The sequence below is a fragment of the Malus sylvestris genome, chromosome 2, assembly GCF_916048215.2.
Source record: "Malus sylvestris chromosome 2, drMalSylv7.2, whole genome shotgun sequence".
Lineage (NCBI taxonomy): Eukaryota > Viridiplantae > Streptophyta > Magnoliopsida > Rosales > Rosaceae > Malus > Malus sylvestris.
In genome coordinates, this window is record NC_062261.1 from 231862 (window position 1) to 248288 (window position 16427).

General features: G+C 39.1%; 3 protein-coding genes, 1 long non-coding RNA gene and 1 pseudogene across 6 annotated transcripts; 2 read left to right on the forward strand and 3 right to left on the reverse strand.

The window, feature by feature from the left end:
* LOC126590750 (ABC transporter F family member 4-like) lies at positions 1-3338 on the forward strand. 2 transcript variants are annotated; one of them, XM_050256256.1, is made up of 3 exons: positions 1-303; positions 739-877; positions 978-3338. In XM_050256256.1, exons 2-3 carry the CDS (start codon positions 818-820, stop codon positions 3147-3149), a joined length of 2232 nt encoding a protein of 743 aa, XP_050112213.1. In that variant the 5' UTR covers positions 1-303; positions 739-817; the 3' UTR covers positions 3150-3338. The 2 variants fall into 2 exon arrangements, with proteins under 2 accessions (XP_050112213.1, XP_050112220.1); XM_050256263.1 differs by lacking the exon at positions 739-877.
* Positions 3339-3751: 413 nt separating this feature from the next.
* On the reverse strand, positions 3752-6504 carry LOC126590796 (2-alkenal reductase (NADP(+)-dependent)-like). The gene is made up of 5 exons (XM_050256306.1): positions 6037-6504; positions 5359-5536; positions 5003-5169; positions 4489-4571; positions 3752-4356 (listed from the first exon to the last, which is right to left on the reverse strand). Exons 1-5 carry the CDS (start codon positions 6439-6441, stop codon positions 3978-3980), a joined length of 1212 nt encoding a protein of 403 aa, XP_050112263.1. The 5' UTR covers positions 6442-6504; the 3' UTR covers positions 3752-3977.
* Positions 6505-7512: 1008 nt separating this feature from the next.
* On the reverse strand, positions 7513-9548 carry LOC126590805 (2-alkenal reductase (NADP(+)-dependent)-like). Of its 2 annotated transcripts, none has more exons than XM_050256315.1 (5): positions 9138-9548; positions 8694-8871; positions 8456-8622; positions 8204-8286; positions 7513-8079 (listed from the first exon to the last, which is right to left on the reverse strand). In XM_050256315.1, exons 1-5 carry the CDS (start codon positions 9417-9419, stop codon positions 7701-7703), a joined length of 1089 nt encoding a protein of 362 aa, XP_050112272.1. In that variant the 5' UTR covers positions 9420-9548; the 3' UTR covers positions 7513-7700. The 2 variants fall into 2 exon arrangements, with proteins under 2 accessions (XP_050112272.1, XP_050112278.1); XM_050256321.1 differs by having other exon boundaries at positions 7922-8068.
* Positions 9549-10278: 730 nt separating this feature from the next.
* On the forward strand, positions 10279-11140 carry LOC126590914 (uncharacterized). The gene is made up of 2 exons (XR_007612195.1): positions 10279-10862; positions 10929-11140. It is a non-coding gene; the product is annotated as an uncharacterized LOC126590914 (long non-coding RNA).
* Positions 11141-15103: 3963 nt separating this feature from the next.
* On the reverse strand, positions 15104-16427 carry LOC126590786 (F-box/kelch-repeat protein At3g23880-like; annotated as a pseudogene).

Sequence of the window (16427 nt, forward strand, 5' to 3'; positions counted from 1 at the left end):
GACTCCGTTGTTAGTGTGTGTGATACGAGTCTTGTTCAACGCCAGCTTAGCTCGGACGTGCCAGCTGGCAGCTACAACCCAAATATTTTATACAAATTTAGGGGTTTGAAGTGGGCTTAGTTAGGCCCGGCCCAGTACCACCGACCTGATAATTGTCTTTGGTGGAGAAGGAGCTAGGGCTTACAATCTCGATTCAGATTAATCGTCATCGTCGTCTTCTGCTTCTTCTACTTTGTCGAATTCTTCAAGCTTTCATCTTTCGTCGGACGAAAGCGAAAAAGCTTCATCTTTCGAGAAACTGAGGTATTTTTATTACCTTTCTTTTTGTCTTTTTAAATTTATATTTTTATTCATTTTGTGTGAGAATTCATTCGAGGATTATTCTAACTATGGGCGTTGAAATTTGACAGCTTTTTCCCATTTTTCCAAATTTTTACGTGGCTAATATACAGCTGAGTGTCTATTGAATTTTTACTCGTTTTCTTTCCGGACGGATTCTTTATATTTGTCGGAAATTAATTTTGTATATTAGTCATTAAATTTCGAAGCTGTCTCTTTGCCGCAACCGATTGAATTCAGATGCGGCGCGTCTTAATTTTATTTTTAAGTTGTACTTGAATTCAGAGCATCATCTTTAGAAATTGGAAAAGTTGATTGCTTTTCCATAATCCCTGCAAACTATGTAAGTTCTATGAGTATGTGCTTGATTCAGAACAATGCCTACTTGTTTTGTTGAAGAGAAAATCATGTATCAAGAAATTGCGGGTTGTGGCTTTTTTCTAAAAACTCGAAGAAATCGCCACTGGCTTAAAGTTGAATGTTAGCTTTTGGTTTTGTGGAAACTACATCGGTAGAACCTTTGGGATGTTGGACTGAGGTAGTGAGGTTTTTCGTTAATTAGTTGGGTTATGTTTGTTAATTGGTTTTCTTGTAATTTTAAAGTTAGCTGATATGGTTTTTCATTTTTTGTTAACTAGATAACTGCAATGGGAAGAAAGAAGACAGAGGAGAGTGGTGCATCCACGAAGGCTAAGTCAACTGGCAAAGATGCTTCTAAAGATGGGAAAAAAGAGAAAATATCAGTCTCTGCAATGTTGGCCAGCATGGACCAGAAACCCGATAAGCCCAAGAAAGGAACTTCCTCAAGTGCAAAGGCAAAAGCAGCTCCAAAGCGTCAATCTTACACTGATGGTATTGATCTCCCTTTCTCTGATGAAGAAGATGAGGATGTGTTGGAAGAGGGCCAACAAGAAGTAAATGTATCCAATCAACAAAAGCGGCAAGAATTTAAGCCGCTTGATGTGTCTATATCAGAGAAAGAGTTGAAAAAGCGTGCTCAGAAGGACCTTCTTGCTGCCCATGCCATTGAGCAGGCTAAGAAGGAGGCCCTTAAAGACGACCACGATGCTTTCACTGTTGTTATTGGAAGCCGGGCATCGGTACTTGATGGTGAAGATGGCGATGCTAATGTTAAGGATATAACTGTAGAAAATTTCTCCGTGTCTGCTCGGGGAAAGGAACTTCTAAAGAACGCATCAGTGAAGATAACACACGGGAAGAGATATGGTTTGGTTGGGCCCAATGGAATGGGCAAGTCTACTCTCCTGAAGCTTCTTGCTTGGAGGAAGATTCCAGTACCAAAAAATATTGATGTCCTTTTGGTTGAGCAGGAGGTAGTTGGTGATGATAGAACTGCTCTTGAAGCAGTTGTTTCAGCTAATGAAGAACTTGTCAAAATACGAAAAGAGGTTGCAGATTTGCAGAATTCAGCTTCTGCCGATGAAAAGGACAGTTTTGATGATGATACAGGAGAGAAGCTCTCTGAATTGTATGAGAAATTGCAGTTGATGGGATCAGATTCAGCTGAAGCTCAGGCTTCAAAAATTCTTGCTGGGTTGGGGTTCACACAGCATATGCAAGGCCGTCCCACAAAATCCTTCAGTGGTGGGTGGAGGATGAGAATTTCATTGGCAAGGGCACTTTTTGTTCAGCCAACTCTTTTGTTGCTTGATGAACCCACCAATCATCTCGACTTGAGGGCTGTTCTCTGGTTGGAGGAATACTTGTGCCGTTGGAAAAAAACTTTGGTCGTTGTTTCACATGACCGGGATTTCCTTAACACAGTTTGCAGTGAGATTATTCATCTGCATGATCTGAAACTTCACATCTACCGTGGAAATTTTGATGATTTTGAAACTGGTTATGAGCAACGTCGCAAAGAGGTGAACAAAAAGTTTGAAATTTATGACAAGCAGATGAAAGCTGCCAAAAGGAGTGGAAGTCGGGCTCAACAGGATAAAGTCAAGGATAAAGCAAAGTCTGCAGCAGCTAAGGAAGCATCAAAGAACAAGGCCAAGGGAAAAGTTGATGAAGATGATGCACCAGCTGAGGCTCCTAAGAAGTGGAGAGATTACAGTGTGGAGTTCCACTTTCCTGAACCTACAGAGCTTACTCCTCCACTTTTGCAACTTGTTGAAGTCAGCTTCAGTTATCCAAATCGGGAGGATTTCAGGCTGTCAGGTGTTGATGTTGGTATTGATATGGGGACTCGTGTTGCCATTGTTGGACCTAACGGAGCTGGAAAGTCTACTCTGCTCAACCTTCTTGCAGGTGATTTGGTTCCTTCTGAGGGTGAAGTACGGAGGAGTCAGAAGTTGCGGATCGGTAGGTATTCACAGCACTTTGTGGACCTTCTGACCATGGGTGAGACCCCAGTTCAGTACCTTCTCCGGCTTCATCCAGACCAAGAGGGGCTTAGCAAGCAAGAGGCTGTTCGTGCAAAGCTTGGAAAATACGGACTCCCCAGCCACAACCATCTCACTCCCATTGCAAAATTATCTGGAGGGCAGAAAGCCCGGGTTGTGTTCACGTCAATATCCATGTCAAGGCCCCACATTTTGCTGTTGGATGAACCGACAAATCATTTGGATATGCAGAGTATTGATGCACTGGCCGATGCACTTGATGAATTCACCGGTGGAGTTGTGCTGGTGAGTCATGATTCTAGGCTGATATCGCGCGTGTGCGAGAACGAAGAGAGGAGTGAAATTTGGGTTGTTGAGAATGGCACGGTGACCCCTTACCCTGGAACTTTCGAGGAGTACAAGGAGGAGCTACAAAGAGAAATTAAAGAGGAGGTCGATGACTGAGGTTTGCACTTTTTATAGTTGTAAAATTTTGCTGATCATTCTTAAGATATTCCATGAGTTTGGTTGTTGCTTGCTCATGTAATTTTGTTGGTTTTTGTGATTTGAGCGTAACAATTAATAGAGATGTATTCAACTTTTATATGCAGTTTGCACGCAACTTCTCATAAATAATTATAATAATGTTTTTTATTCTTCTTCTTAATAATGGTTTTGAGAGAAGTGATTCTCTAATCCAAAATACTCTCATTTCTAAACTAAAACTGACCTTGTTAGAACTACGGACTCGTTTTGGTATATCCGTCAAATAGTTTCGGATTTTGGTGTTTCTGGTAGAGATGATCTTTAAGAGAAGGCTTAAAAGATGAACAGTTCAATGATCGAAACACGATACGTAGTGGGGATGCACATATCCCTCCATTTGTTGGGTGGCTCTCCATGTATTGGTTGGGCGATGATCCCCTTCCTATACTATTTTACATTTTATTGTCCTAAAAAAGTTGAATAATGATAAGGCACATGCATAAAGGAGAAAATATTCAGTAGAGCTGTCTTCTAAAAGGGCAGCCTTCACACATGGAATGAGTTGTCTAATTAGACCAAAATACAAGGGAATCAATATGTATGTATTGTTTGTTATCAAATCCTTAGTGGTTTGGTATTACGTATTATTAAGCAAATCAAAAGACATTTATTCGTCGGGATAATATGCTTGCCACAAACCTGTAGAAATATAAACTTGTAAATGTATAAGAAAAGCATTTGCACTGTAGACGGTTATACCATACGGCTAAAGGTTGAGACTTCGGAGCCATGGAGAGTCTGATGAAATCATTCTCGGGAAACTGCAACCACCTGCTTTCCTACATTGCGGCCGGCAAAGAGCCCTACCAGAGCAGCTGGAGCGCTCTCAAGGCCTTCCACTACATCTTCCACATAAGTTATCTTCCCTTCTTTTATGGCCGGCAGAACCATTTCAAGAAACTTCCCGTAAAGATGGTAGTAACTAAGAACCGTGAAACCTTGCATGCGAACCTGTTTACTGACCAGATATATTAAATTGTGACAACCTTCCCGCTGGTCAAGGGTGTACTGCGATATCATCCCACAAACTGCAATCCGGCCATTGACCCTCATGTTTTGTAGCACTGCATCAAGCATCTTTCCCCCGACATTTTCAAAGTATATGTCAATACCCTCAGGAAAATATCTGGCAAGCAAATCACACATTAGACTAAATTAGAGATTGCTAATGCCTTTATTGGACTTTTCCCTCGTAATTAAAACACAAGTAAAAGCTTTAAAATAATAGTTTGATTCTGTTCAACACATATCTACTGGCCTTTTTAAAGCTGCATCCAAATCAGGCTCTTCTTTATAATTGAAAGCATTGTCAAACCCCAACTTGTTATTCAACAGATCAACCTGAACTCAGAAATGATATAATATGTTAAAATATGGCAAGACTGGTTAAAACATTGTCATTCACAATACGGAAAACTGTAGGAATGAGACGAAAAAGCTCAAAGATGCACATTTCTCCATAATTTACTACGTAGCATATGCTTGCGGTGTCATATGATACGAACATTTTGCCAACCAGATGAGGCAGCAGGTTCAAAACAGGTCAAAGCTGAATTTTACCCGCTTGATTATAAAGATAAAGGGTCACCAATATCTGTACTTGCCAATAAGTTCTCTTATTTTCCCCTTACTCTAGAGTTAAAATTTTCCCAGTCGCCAATTTGGCACACATCGATCACTAAACACACGTTTCTAAACCAAGAATAATTATCCGATTGAGTCACAATCACAGAAATGCCAACTAAGACATAGTTGAAATCGACCATACTCACCTTTTCTTTGCTTCCGGCACTTCCAACAACATAGCAACCCAACAACTTTGCAAATTGGCCAACAAGCTGACCTACTGCTCCAGATGCTGCTGAAACGAAGACCGTCTCTCCCTTCTTAGGATTGCAGACCTCATAAAAACCAGCATAAGCAGTCATTCCAGGCATACCTACAAAAAATGAATACGTTAGATGAGCGTTGAGCATCAACTAAATATAGGATGCATTACAAAGCCATATAACTCAAGCACCATCATAAAAGACACAAGACTTGAGATAGCTGCTTGTGGCAGAGCAATTTTTAAAAGAAATAAATCCAAAGGCGGGGAGATAGCAATAGCCAATATATAGCAACATACCAAGAATTCCAGTATAGTAAGAGAGTGGCACATCAGTGTGCTGAATCTTAAACAAAGACTCTGTTGCAGTGATAACACTGTACTCTTCCCACCCGGTCATTCCCCAAATGAAGTCGCCTGGCTTAAACTTGGGATCCCCGGATTCCAAAACTTTGGCAACTCCATATCCGCCTATAGGCTGCCATACCAGCATTTCAATATCCAACGGTATATAAAGAGAAAGTACAGCATTTCAATATCCCAACATCAACAAAAAGAGTGACCCAAGCTAACAGGGCTTGCCACTTTCCGAGGGTCAAGGGACTTCTAAAAATGAGGCTAACCATCCGACGTGATTAATAGCCACATTAATTAATACTAGTCTAGTATTACATGATAGATCACAAGGAAGTGAATATAGAAGCAGATAGTTTTTTATTATTAAGGCAGGCACAGACTGTAGAAGCAGATAGTTTTTTATTTACTTTTTTTAAACAAATAATATTATCTACGTTGAAAGGTGAAATAGTGAATCAAGCCTCGTGCTAGCAATAATAATGTTCAAAGACGATAATAGATCCAAGACCTCTCACGCCGTATTACTGAGGGCTGTAGAGGCAGATAGTTAAAAAGAAGAAATTACACTAAAATAATAAAATAAATAGAGAGAGATAAGATAATATAGATGTAGTGACTGACCGAACCGGGTTTGAAGGAATCGACATAACCGGCGCCAGGTTCAGGCTTGGTCATGCGGAATCTCGTATAAGGGTCGCAGGACAAGTAGAGGTTCTTCACCAGAACCCCTATGGAACCTTCTGGAAGCTTGAGCTTGGTGGTGGCGGTGATGAGTTGCATGTCAGATTCTTTGGGGAAGCCGGTCACATAGTATTTCAGTAGCACCTGCTTGTTGCTGATCACTCCCTCTGTACTCGCCGCCATTGGATCGATTATTGCTGTTTTCTTTTCCTTGTCTCTCTTTTTACTAACTCTCTCTGTAGGCGGAGGGCGAAATGAGCAGTGCTGCTGCTGCCTCAATGGTTGATTCCAAGTCGATGGATTCGGAAGCGGTGGTTTATAGGGGGTAGACTGCACGTAGGCCATGGCGTAATGCAGCGCTCTTAGCCCGGAGACGCTGTGTGATTATATTCCTGACACGTGTGAGATGAGAACAAATTAAGTCCGCGAATCCACGAGGAGAGTCGAGACATTTCCATTCCAACCATTTTGCTGATTCAATATCACAAGTTTCTTCGTTTTTTTCTTTTCAAGGAAATCTTAGCAAAGGTTACTAATATTAACTCACAGCAATAGTCATTTAATTTTATTTTTGTGATTATTGATTCTTTAACTTGTCAAAATGCGCAAGTATTTCCGTCCATTCCGTCAATATTTTCGTTAAACTTGTCACGTGCGTGGCACGTGTAAAGGCTAAGAAGGAAACATAATTTCGCAAGGGTCGAAGTCGATCGAATGTATGCATAGGGAGCTGGTGGTTGGAACTTGGAAGGAAACATCTCCAATTGATTGGAACTTGGAAGGAAACATCTCCAATTGAAACTTCCTCCGTCACCAATTTAAACTTCCTTCATGGCCAATCTCATATTCTTCAAATTCGCACCATGTATGGCAATAATCAGCTTTTAGTGAAGGAAAACGACAACAAAAACTGACTAGTTTTCTGCAAAATATTGGTGGATTCGAAGAGGGTATGGACGATCGATGTAGTGTGGAAGAGGATAAGGCTTTAATGCACTAGTATATGAGATTTGGCATGGAGGAAGTTTCAATTGGGCACGGAGGAAGTTTCAATTGGGGATGTTTTTCTTCGTAACCTCCAGCCCCCTTTGCTCCCTCCGTTCCATCGACTTCAACCCTTGTGAAATTATGTTTCCTTATTTGCCCTTACACGTGCCACACACATGACTGGGTTTAACGGAAATATTGACTGAGTAGACGGAAATTATCATACTTGCACATTTTAACAAGTTGAGAGATGAATAGTCACAGAAATAGGTGTATCTTCTTTTTTCTTATCAATAAAATTCCCTCGTACCGCCGAGGTTCTCAAAAAAAAAAAAAAAATAAAAGTTGAGGGATCATCGCTTGGGTTAAAATTGAGAGACATTGCTAAAATTTTCCTTTAAAAATAAACTATCTAGGGAAAGTAAAAGGTGTTCAAAGTTGCACGAGTATGATTACCAACAAACACAATGACACTTTTTGTTTCCCATTAAGCAGGAAACATCAACACTCATTAAACAAAATCAAGTAAATACAACAAACAGCTGATTGAAATTGAACCAAATTTACTAACAATAACACAACTCGTGGAAAAATTAGATTTAGGAATTATATAGAGATTAGTCGCGAGCAACAAGAACAACTCCTTTTCCGGCATTACGGCCGGAGAAAAGGCCAACGAGGGATGCAGGACCATTCTCAAGGCCTTGAGTCATGTCTTCCACATAAGTGATCTTGTTTTCTCGGATGTAGGGCACCACAAGATCCAAGAACTTGGGATACAGGTGGTAGTAATCAAACACAAAAAAACCTTCCATACGAACTCGCTTGTAAATCAGATGCATTAAATTGTGGACTCCTTCATGCTCCTCGATATTGTATTGTGAAATCATCCCGCACACGGCAATGCGGCCATGAAGTCTCATGTTCATGAGCACTGCATCGAGCATTTTGCCCCCAACGTTCTCCCAGTAAATGTCAATGCCTTCTGGGAAATACCTACCACACATCAACATGAATAATTGACTAATTTGTCAGTTATTAACTTCTGTTATTAGTTTAATATGTGCATGATGAGTGCAGTCCTTAATTATTTGTGTCATTGTTTATCGTAAAAACCAACCTTTTCAAAGCCGTATTCAAGTCAGGCTCTTCCTTATAATTGAAAGCCTCATCAAATCCAAACTTCTTTTTCAACATATCAACCTAAATATTGGAGAATAATAAGCACAAGTACTGAATGTAATTAGTAACCATATATATATATATATATATGCAGCTCAAATAGATAAAAAAATTACGCAAGCGCGTATTCAAAAGATAACTTGTGATTAAATAACTAAGTGGATTAGATTAGGGTCGGCAGACTCGGCACCTTTTCTTGACTTCCAGCACTTCCAACAACATAACAACCCATGAGTTTGGCAAATTGGCCTACGATCTGACCAACAGCTCCAAAAGCGGATGAGATGTACACTTTTTCTCCTTTCTTAGGTTTACAAACTTCGTAGAAACCAGCATAAGCAGTCATGCCAGGCATACCTATATAAAGGCGTCATTAGTAGAGTTACAAGTACCATAAAACTGAATGAGTGAATTACATGTACACGTACCGAGAATTCCAGTGTAGTAGGAAAGGGGCACATCGGTGTGGTGGATTTTGAAGAAACTTTCAGTGTTAGTGATGAGAGTGTACTCCTCCCATTTTGTGATGCCCCAAACTAAATCACCTGCCTTGAAGTCAGGATGCTTAGAATCTACAACTTTACAAACTCCATATCCAACGATTGGCTGGTAGAACGTTTAAAGGAATATTAATTAGTTCCGTAATAAGAAAAAGAAAAGCAATGTTTAATTAAGCGAATGATCACTTAGTACTACGATCTAGTGATATTCCTCTTCATTTATAAGTTAAAAGGTCTTAGGTTCGATTCTTGCCAAATACGAATTCGAATTACATTATTACTAATCCGTTATGAGGCTAAGCTAACCCTCCACTCTTATAGTATAGATAATATAGTTGGTTCAAAAATTAAGCAAGTAACGTGATTACTCACTTGGTCGGCGGCAAAGAAAACAATGCGATCCTGGGCATTAGTAGAGGCATCTCTGTGCTTAACGCCTCGCATGTAGGGATCACACGACAAATAGAGATTCTTCACCAAAATGGCGCCAGCATATTCATCTGCTGCAGGCACCTTGAGTTTAATGTTGCTTGTGTTCAAGTACATGTCCGACTCCTTGGGGATCGCACCGATGTAATCTCTGGCCAGCACTTGCTGGTTCCTGATCACTTCCCCCTCTTCACGTTCACGATCATTACCATAATTTCCTGCCATTCCTTAATCTACTAATTAATTAACTTCTTTCACCTCTCTCTCTCTCTCTAACTCTCTGTCTCCTAAAATTAGAGAAAAACCAGAAATATTAATTGAAGATGAGAAATTTAGATACATATACTGGGAGAGGATATGAGACATATATATATATATATATATATATATATATATATATATATTTTTTTTTTTTTATATATATGAATAATGGTAAAGTGATGGTAATAGGCTCAGTCCTTACTCACATACGATTTTGTCAGCGCTGGTGTCAACACAAGCGTGTGATGTGAGCGCTGGTGTCAGCACAGGGTTACATGTCCATGTCCTGATGAATGATGAAGACGTCTTTTAATTAATTTGCTACATCTGTTTTTTGCCGACATCGTTTGTGCAAAGTGACGAATAATCTAAATTATCTAATACCAGAGGATGATCACAAAATTTTCATTTGATTAGAGGTCATCGAAAAACAAAGAAAAAATTGACGACAACACGGTTAAGAAAAACATAACTGAACACATCAATTTGAAAAGAAAAAAAAAATTAAAAAAGTAGAAGATGATAATTACTATAGTATAAAGTTGGAGATGAAATTGCACTATTCATTAAGGAGTTGATTTTGAATTATTCACGGTTTTGTCATTGGGTTTCTGCGTTTAGGTCCTTCATCACCAAAAACAAACGGGTTTGGGCTGCTGCGTTTAGGCCCCAAGTGGGCTGTGTCGTGGGTTGGGATAATGACTCTTTTGCATGCTTCAATCCAGATCATCGGACATGATTTGGGGGTAGTTTGGTCATTCTAACTTCAGTATATGGAGATGGAGCAGCCTCATCAAGAGATTACTTCAAAACGTTCAATCCCACTGACTTGGGTCCCTTCAATTTATGTCAGTGTTTTGGTCATCTTTTAAGTTTCAATATATATAGAAGCAACAGCTTCCTCTAAAAAGTGTACTACTTTTTCTCTCTAAAATTCTCTATTTGAAATAATTTCCCAGCAGCTTCGCCACCGACCCTAGCCTTTGGCTTGGGTGCCGGAGGCATCCTTCCTTCTCTCTCCCTTCTTTGTTTCCTCCTAAGTTTTCTCAAGTTCTCTTATTTTTTCCTCCCCCTCCCAGCCTCCCTCCTCCTCTTTCTTCACCTTTTCTAGTTTTCTCCCTACCTTTTTATTTTTCAATTCTTCCCTGAGGTTAATCTCAGTTTTCCTTGAGCCGAGTCTCAACTATCATGGGCTTCATGCCCCTTATTCGGCGTTTTTCACCTGCTTTTACTACTTTCTGTCTTTTAATTTCTCTTCCTCCCTTTTCAGATGTGATACCTCATCCCCATACCACCATGTGCTCGGATTAACAGGCTCTGATCACAAATTGGATATCAGATCCACTTCCCTCCCTCACTTCCCGTCCCCCAACCGGCATCCTGAACCCCATCGAGGCCTAGTGTTGGGTATGTTACACACTCCCTTAGACTCACCTTCTTCCCATATGTTACTTTGTTTGTATATTTTTGCAGGGGTTCGTGAATGGGACTTGAATTTGGTGTCTATTTTCTCGGTTCGGAGTTTGGTTTCCTCTAAGGATGTGACGGCGGCGGCGATATGGTCTTTGTTGCTGAAGATTAGGGTTTTTTATTGTTTGTTTTCAGCGGCCTTCGGGCCTAAGTTTATGTGGATTTCCTGTTGTATTTTGGGTTGTTACTCTTATTTTGCTTGGGCTTTTTACTTTCTTTGTAGTTGTTTACCCGTCTCTTTTTTGACCTTGTACTAATTTTTATTTTAATGAAAGTTATCTTCATGATAAAAATAAAAAAAGATTAAAAGATTAAAAAAAAAGAAAACTAATGAAAATGGCTTGAAAACTTTGAGTTTTAACGATAAAGACAAAATAAAGGGTAAAGTGAATAGGAGTGTAAAAATTTGGTTTTTCGTTAAAGTGAATAGTACCGGAAGCTTTTTATTAAAGTTCCCTTAAAAAAAAACAACCGCTATTGAAAACAGTGTAAATCTTTTCGCTTGGTGAAAATTATTCAAAGGTTTCTGTAGTTCTATGCCCGCTTTATTAGACGAGTGGGTATCCATAGATGAGAATCTTGAATGGTACTCCTTCGATTGACTATTGCAAGTTTTGCAGCCTCTTCACAACATATACTATTCATTTGTTTAAGTTTCTTTACTTTGTCATTGTGGTTGGTACACCACTTTTAATTAGTGCCATAAGTTGTGTGAACAAACATATCAACTGTTGAGTTTACAACATTATATGCACGTAGGTTTCATTTTTTTTTTTTTTGTGGATAATTTTGGAGTACAAACATAGGATTTGAGAGACAAAAGACTGTCATTTATTTACATTAACAACTTCCATTTTTCCAATCTGTAATGTAACAGTCAAAAGAAAATTTACATGTAATAAGAAAGAAGAAGGTTCTACCTAACGCAGAACCCCACCCTTAGACACCTACTTTGTTACTCACGTATGTAAATATTACTGTCTTTGGACTATTCGGTTCCTCATTGTAAATAAGGTTGCAAATAAATTTTCACATCTATGTAAATAGTACTCCACCATTGGACACGTATTTTGTCCCTCAGTAGATATCTATTTATTTAGTTAAAACTCTTTTACATGTTTTATACGGTTTTAAAACTGGCAGCAACATGCGAACATCCTTGCTATTTATCTCTAAACTGAGTAGTTATGCATTTAAACAAGCAGTTTTAATTTTATTTCCTATGTTTGTTTCCAAAAGCAGTTCAAATGGTTGTTTCCCTTACAAAAGCAGTTCAAATGGTTGTTTTCCTTCGTCATTCTTTCTTTTGTTCACCGTTTTACAGTTATACTCCATGCCTGTACTTCTTTTTTAAACTCCTGCCCGTGAGTTTATTTAATTATTTTAATAGAAATTTTTATATCCATTCAATTTTGTTTGAATTTTCGATAATTATTGAATTTATATGTTGACTTAGAATATTCTTCAAATTTTGAAAACAGGAAGAAAGAGGAGAGAAGAAGGTTGGAAACCTTCATGTGAGTTGAATTGAATTCGTTGTATTATGCTGGAAAAGAAAGGGATGTTATCAAATTGGCTTAAACAGACGACTTGGATTTTTACTACATCTTTACCTTTTTCTTTAACAGACGCGACTTGGGATATTTTGGTTACTGCATTTTAATTCACACCACGTTTTATAATTAATTTGGTTGTGCAGAAAACTTATTATTACGAAATAAAGTTGAGGTTTCATCATATAATTAATTTGTGAAACCAAACAGTCATATGTCCTTTATGTCACTTAAATTGTATTGTCCACGTATTATGCTTAAAATTTCATCACTCGTGAATGACGTGTTGACAGTGTGAATCCCACAAAATGAAAAGAAGGGACCTATTGCATGTGCTTAAAAAGATTTACTATCCTAAAATTTCTTGATTTTCAACATTTCATACATCAAGTTTTTTTCGTCTCAAAATGATACCTAAAGTAATAATTATAGAACAATTTCATACTTCCGTTAAGTTGTCTGTTAAAATAGGCGTTAAGCTGTGACGTGATGTCTGCATGGACTGTGACTAGCGCCATGTGAAAAATAAATTTTTTAATAAGATTTAAAAAAAAAAAAAAAAAATTGAAGTCGTCGTCCCGAGCCTGGCAGTCCTCCATCTTTCCTATCCTTTCTTCTAAAGTAATAATTATAGAACAATTTCATACTTCCGTTAAGTTGTCTGTTAAAATAGGCGTTAAGCTGTGACGTGATGTCTGCATGGACCGTGACTAGCGCCATGTGAAAAATAAATTTTTTAATAAGATTTAAAAAAAAAATAAAAAAAAATTGAAGTCGTCGTCCCGAGCCTGGCAGTCCTCCATCTTTCCTATCCTTTCTTCTTCTTCTGTTGCTCATGTTTTTCAATTATTAAACTGCAAACAATTTGTAGAAAATCAACACACCAATTAATCCAAGAACCCACATCCCATAAATTAAATTAAACCATGTTTGACATAAACTCAAATTCGTCATAAAAAAATCGTGGCCAAATTCGTTGACCAGTCGTCGCCTCCATGTCTCGGCCATCTTTGAAATCAGCAATCGGTACCTCAATCGGGCTCCGGCGGAGTTTTCTATCTCCTCACCCATCAAAACGAACCCTCCCCTGTGTCACAACACTTCCAGCCTCAGCCGCCACCAAATCTACTCTCTTTCTCCTATCTCCCTCACATAGTCTCACCCTCTCACTCTAAAGCTCAAACCACCATAATGGCAGCCTCCCTTACAATCTCAAGGCTCCTCAGAGCCCCCAAATCCCTCGTTTTCTCCACCATCACAACCGCTGCCGCACCCAAAACATCTCTCTTCTCACCCAAATCCTTCTCCTCCAAAATCTCTTACACTCCCCTCATCCGCTTCTTCACCGCCCCCTTCAAATCCATCTCCGCCACCATCGCCGTCTGCGACAAGCGTCCCGAAGCGACCCTCTCCTACCTCGACGGCAAGCGACCCTCTCCTACCTCGATGCGAGCTGTGTGATCTGCAACGAGGTGCTGCTGCTGTCCGATGGGAACGGCGATTTCACGAGGGCGATCGACGACTTCACGACGGGGCTGTTGTAGGGTTTCGAAGGAAATCTGGGATTGGGTTTTTTATTGGGGTGTGGATTCTGCTAAAATATTTTTTAGCTTTTAGGTTTTTAAATTTCAAACTTCTAAATTTTTTTGTTTTTTATTTAAAATTTTTTAATTTTCACATGGTGTCCAGTCACTATTCACGTAGGCGCCACGTCACAAGTTAACGTTTATTTTAATAGACAGCTTAACAGAAGTATGAAATTGTCCCATAATTATGACTTTAGGTAGCATTTTGAGACGAAAAAAACTTGATGTACGAAATGTTGAAAACCAATAAACTTTGGGGTAGTAAACTGAGATTAACCTGTTTTTTTTTAACAAACAATATTACATATATATATATATATATATATATATATATTTTTTTTTTTTTTTAACAGATGATATTATCTATATTTTTTTTAACAAATAATATTATATATATATATATATATATATATTTTTAAAAGACGATATTATCTATACTAGGAGGAGGAGAGGGTCGGCTTAGCCTCACATAGACTAACAATAATGTGGTTTAAATTCACCTTTGACAAGAATTGAACTTAAGACCTTTAACTTGCAACTGAATAGGAATACCACTAAATAGTACTAAGTGGCAAGATACTCTCTACATTATCAATTAATTTTTATCTTTAAACTTCAACTTTCTTCAATCACAATACAACGCAATTGTATGATTAAAAAGTAACACTATTAGAAGGTGATGTCTATTGGGCTTTTGGACATGTTTAAGAGAATCTCTATTTTACATCTTCAATTACAATACAACCCAATTGTATGATTAAAAAGTAACAGTATTAAAAGGTGATGTCTATTGGGCTTTTGGACATGTTTAAGAGAATCTCTATTTTACAAGTCCTCCATTGAGCTAAATGAAAGTTCTCTAAAATGAAATTCAACTCATAAGCATACAATCCAGGCAACGTTGGAAGTGAAATAATGAGGAAGATACAAATTATATTAAATAGCCTGATCTTCTTCTTTCTTTCATCCTTGTGATTACTGATGATTGTCTTTAATTAAGTAGGTGATAATATGATCAACTAGCTGATCATGGAGTATTTCATGGTGGGTGAAACAAGGCTCTCCATGTACAAAGCCACTTGAGAAGAGTGTACATCTCCGGAGAATACGGTTCGAAACTTTCTGTCTGCCGGATTGTAAATGACTAGTTTCCTTTGATGCAAGAGGATTAGAATTTCACCGTTGCTCAAAATACTCAGAAGTGACATCAGCCCTAGGTATTCAGAATCCATCTTCTGCGGAATGGTAGTGAAAATAGACCAAGATGCCTTGACCCCATACTCATTCATTAACCACACCTGATAATCAGACCCATGAGGGCTGTGGAGCATACTCATCCGCCCTCCTAAAACCCCCAAACCATAGAACGAGAATTTTTTGTCCCCGTCGCCCGGTAGGGGAACTTGCCGGTACGTCTCCTCCGTTATATCGAAAGAAACAATTGAGAAAGGCCTCTCATCATCACCGTCTGCGGCAACTTGATCGGTAGTCTTTCCACGGCGAACTGCCCAGTGGAGAGCCTCGTTGAGTAAAGTTCCGACCACGTTGAACAGAAAGTAAAAAGGTAGGGTTTCGGCTCTGGCTTTCCATGTATTGTTCTTCAAAGAATAAATGTCAAGTTGGGTGGCGAAAATGCCAGCCTTACTTGAAGAAGTGGCCCTTACTATTTTATAATCGTCCTTGCACAAATCGTAACCGAAGCCATAGAAGTAATCCTTATCGGAGATTGTCATCAACTTTGGGGCTGCATGAACGTGCCTGGTGGATGGATTATAAATCATCATATCTTCCGAGGCAAGCACCAAACACACAAGGCCGTTACAAGAGCCGACAATCTTCATGTCTTCGACAGGCCGCCTCATTGTCACAGGGTACTCATGCTCCTCCTCCACAACCTTAGTAGTAGTATTAGCACTAGTTGTGCCAGCTGCTTCTTCTTTTGTTTCTGTTTCTGCCTTTGCTTCTGCTATAGGTTCTGCTTCACCGTCGCCAGGGGATGGCAAGGGTGCCGTTGCAGGTGCATCAATAGTAGTGGTATTGAGAATATGTACGTGGACGGACTGAAGGAGGGGCAAAGTGGAGAGCATGAGTCGTGCTCTTGACGATGTAGTTTTGCCATGAGCATCATGATCATGATCACAATCATGGTCATCGACATCTTGTTTGGTAGAGCGGATAAGGAGGTGTGACTTGACAAATTTTGGGTCGGAGATGAGAGCAAGCCATGGCTTGCATACGCTTCTGAAACGAAGGAGGGACTTCATCGGCAGTTGCAGCAGAATTTCCTCCACAATCTCATAAGGAAGCTGCCGGTGATCATCTTGTTTATTATGCATGCTGGAATGGTCTAATAAGGTTTCCAT

What these genes read in the sequence shown, in the direction of transcription:
- LOC126590805 (XM_050256315.1), bottom strand. Translation starts at nt 9,419, where the DNA reads ATGGCAGGAAATTATGGTAATGATCGTGAACGTGAAGAGGGGGAAGTG. An exon ending in GTGCTGGAAGTCAAGAAAAG is followed by an intron (nt 8,287 to 8,455) that starts GTGCCGAGTCTG and finishes TCCAATATTTAG; the next exon opens with GTTGATATGTTGAAAAAGAA. An exon ending in TTGAATACGGCTTTGAAAAG is followed by an intron (nt 8,080 to 8,203) that starts GTTGGTTTTTAC and finishes GATGTGTGGTAG; the next exon opens with GTATTTCCCAGAAGGCATTG.
- LOC126590750 (XM_050256256.1), top strand. Translation starts at nt 818, where the DNA reads ATGTTAGCTTTTGGTTTTGTGGAAACTACATCGGTAGAACCTTTGGGA. An exon ending in CTTTGGGATGTTGGACTGAG is followed by an intron (nt 878 to 977) that starts GTAGTGAGGTTT and finishes TTTGTTAACTAG; the next exon opens with ATAACTGCAATGGGAAGAAA.
- LOC126590796 (XM_050256306.1), bottom strand. Translation starts at nt 6,441, where the DNA reads ATGGCCTACGTGCAGTCTACCCCCTATAAACCACCGCTTCCGAATCCA. An exon ending in ATTCCTTCAAACCCGGTTCG is followed by an intron (nt 5,537 to 6,036) that starts GTCAGTCACTAC and finishes CTGGTATGGCAG; the next exon opens with CCTATAGGCGGATATGGAGT. An exon ending in GTGCCGGAAGCAAAGAAAAG is followed by an intron (nt 4,572 to 5,002) that starts GTGAGTATGGTC and finishes TTCTGAGTTCAG; the next exon opens with GTTGATCTGTTGAATAACAA.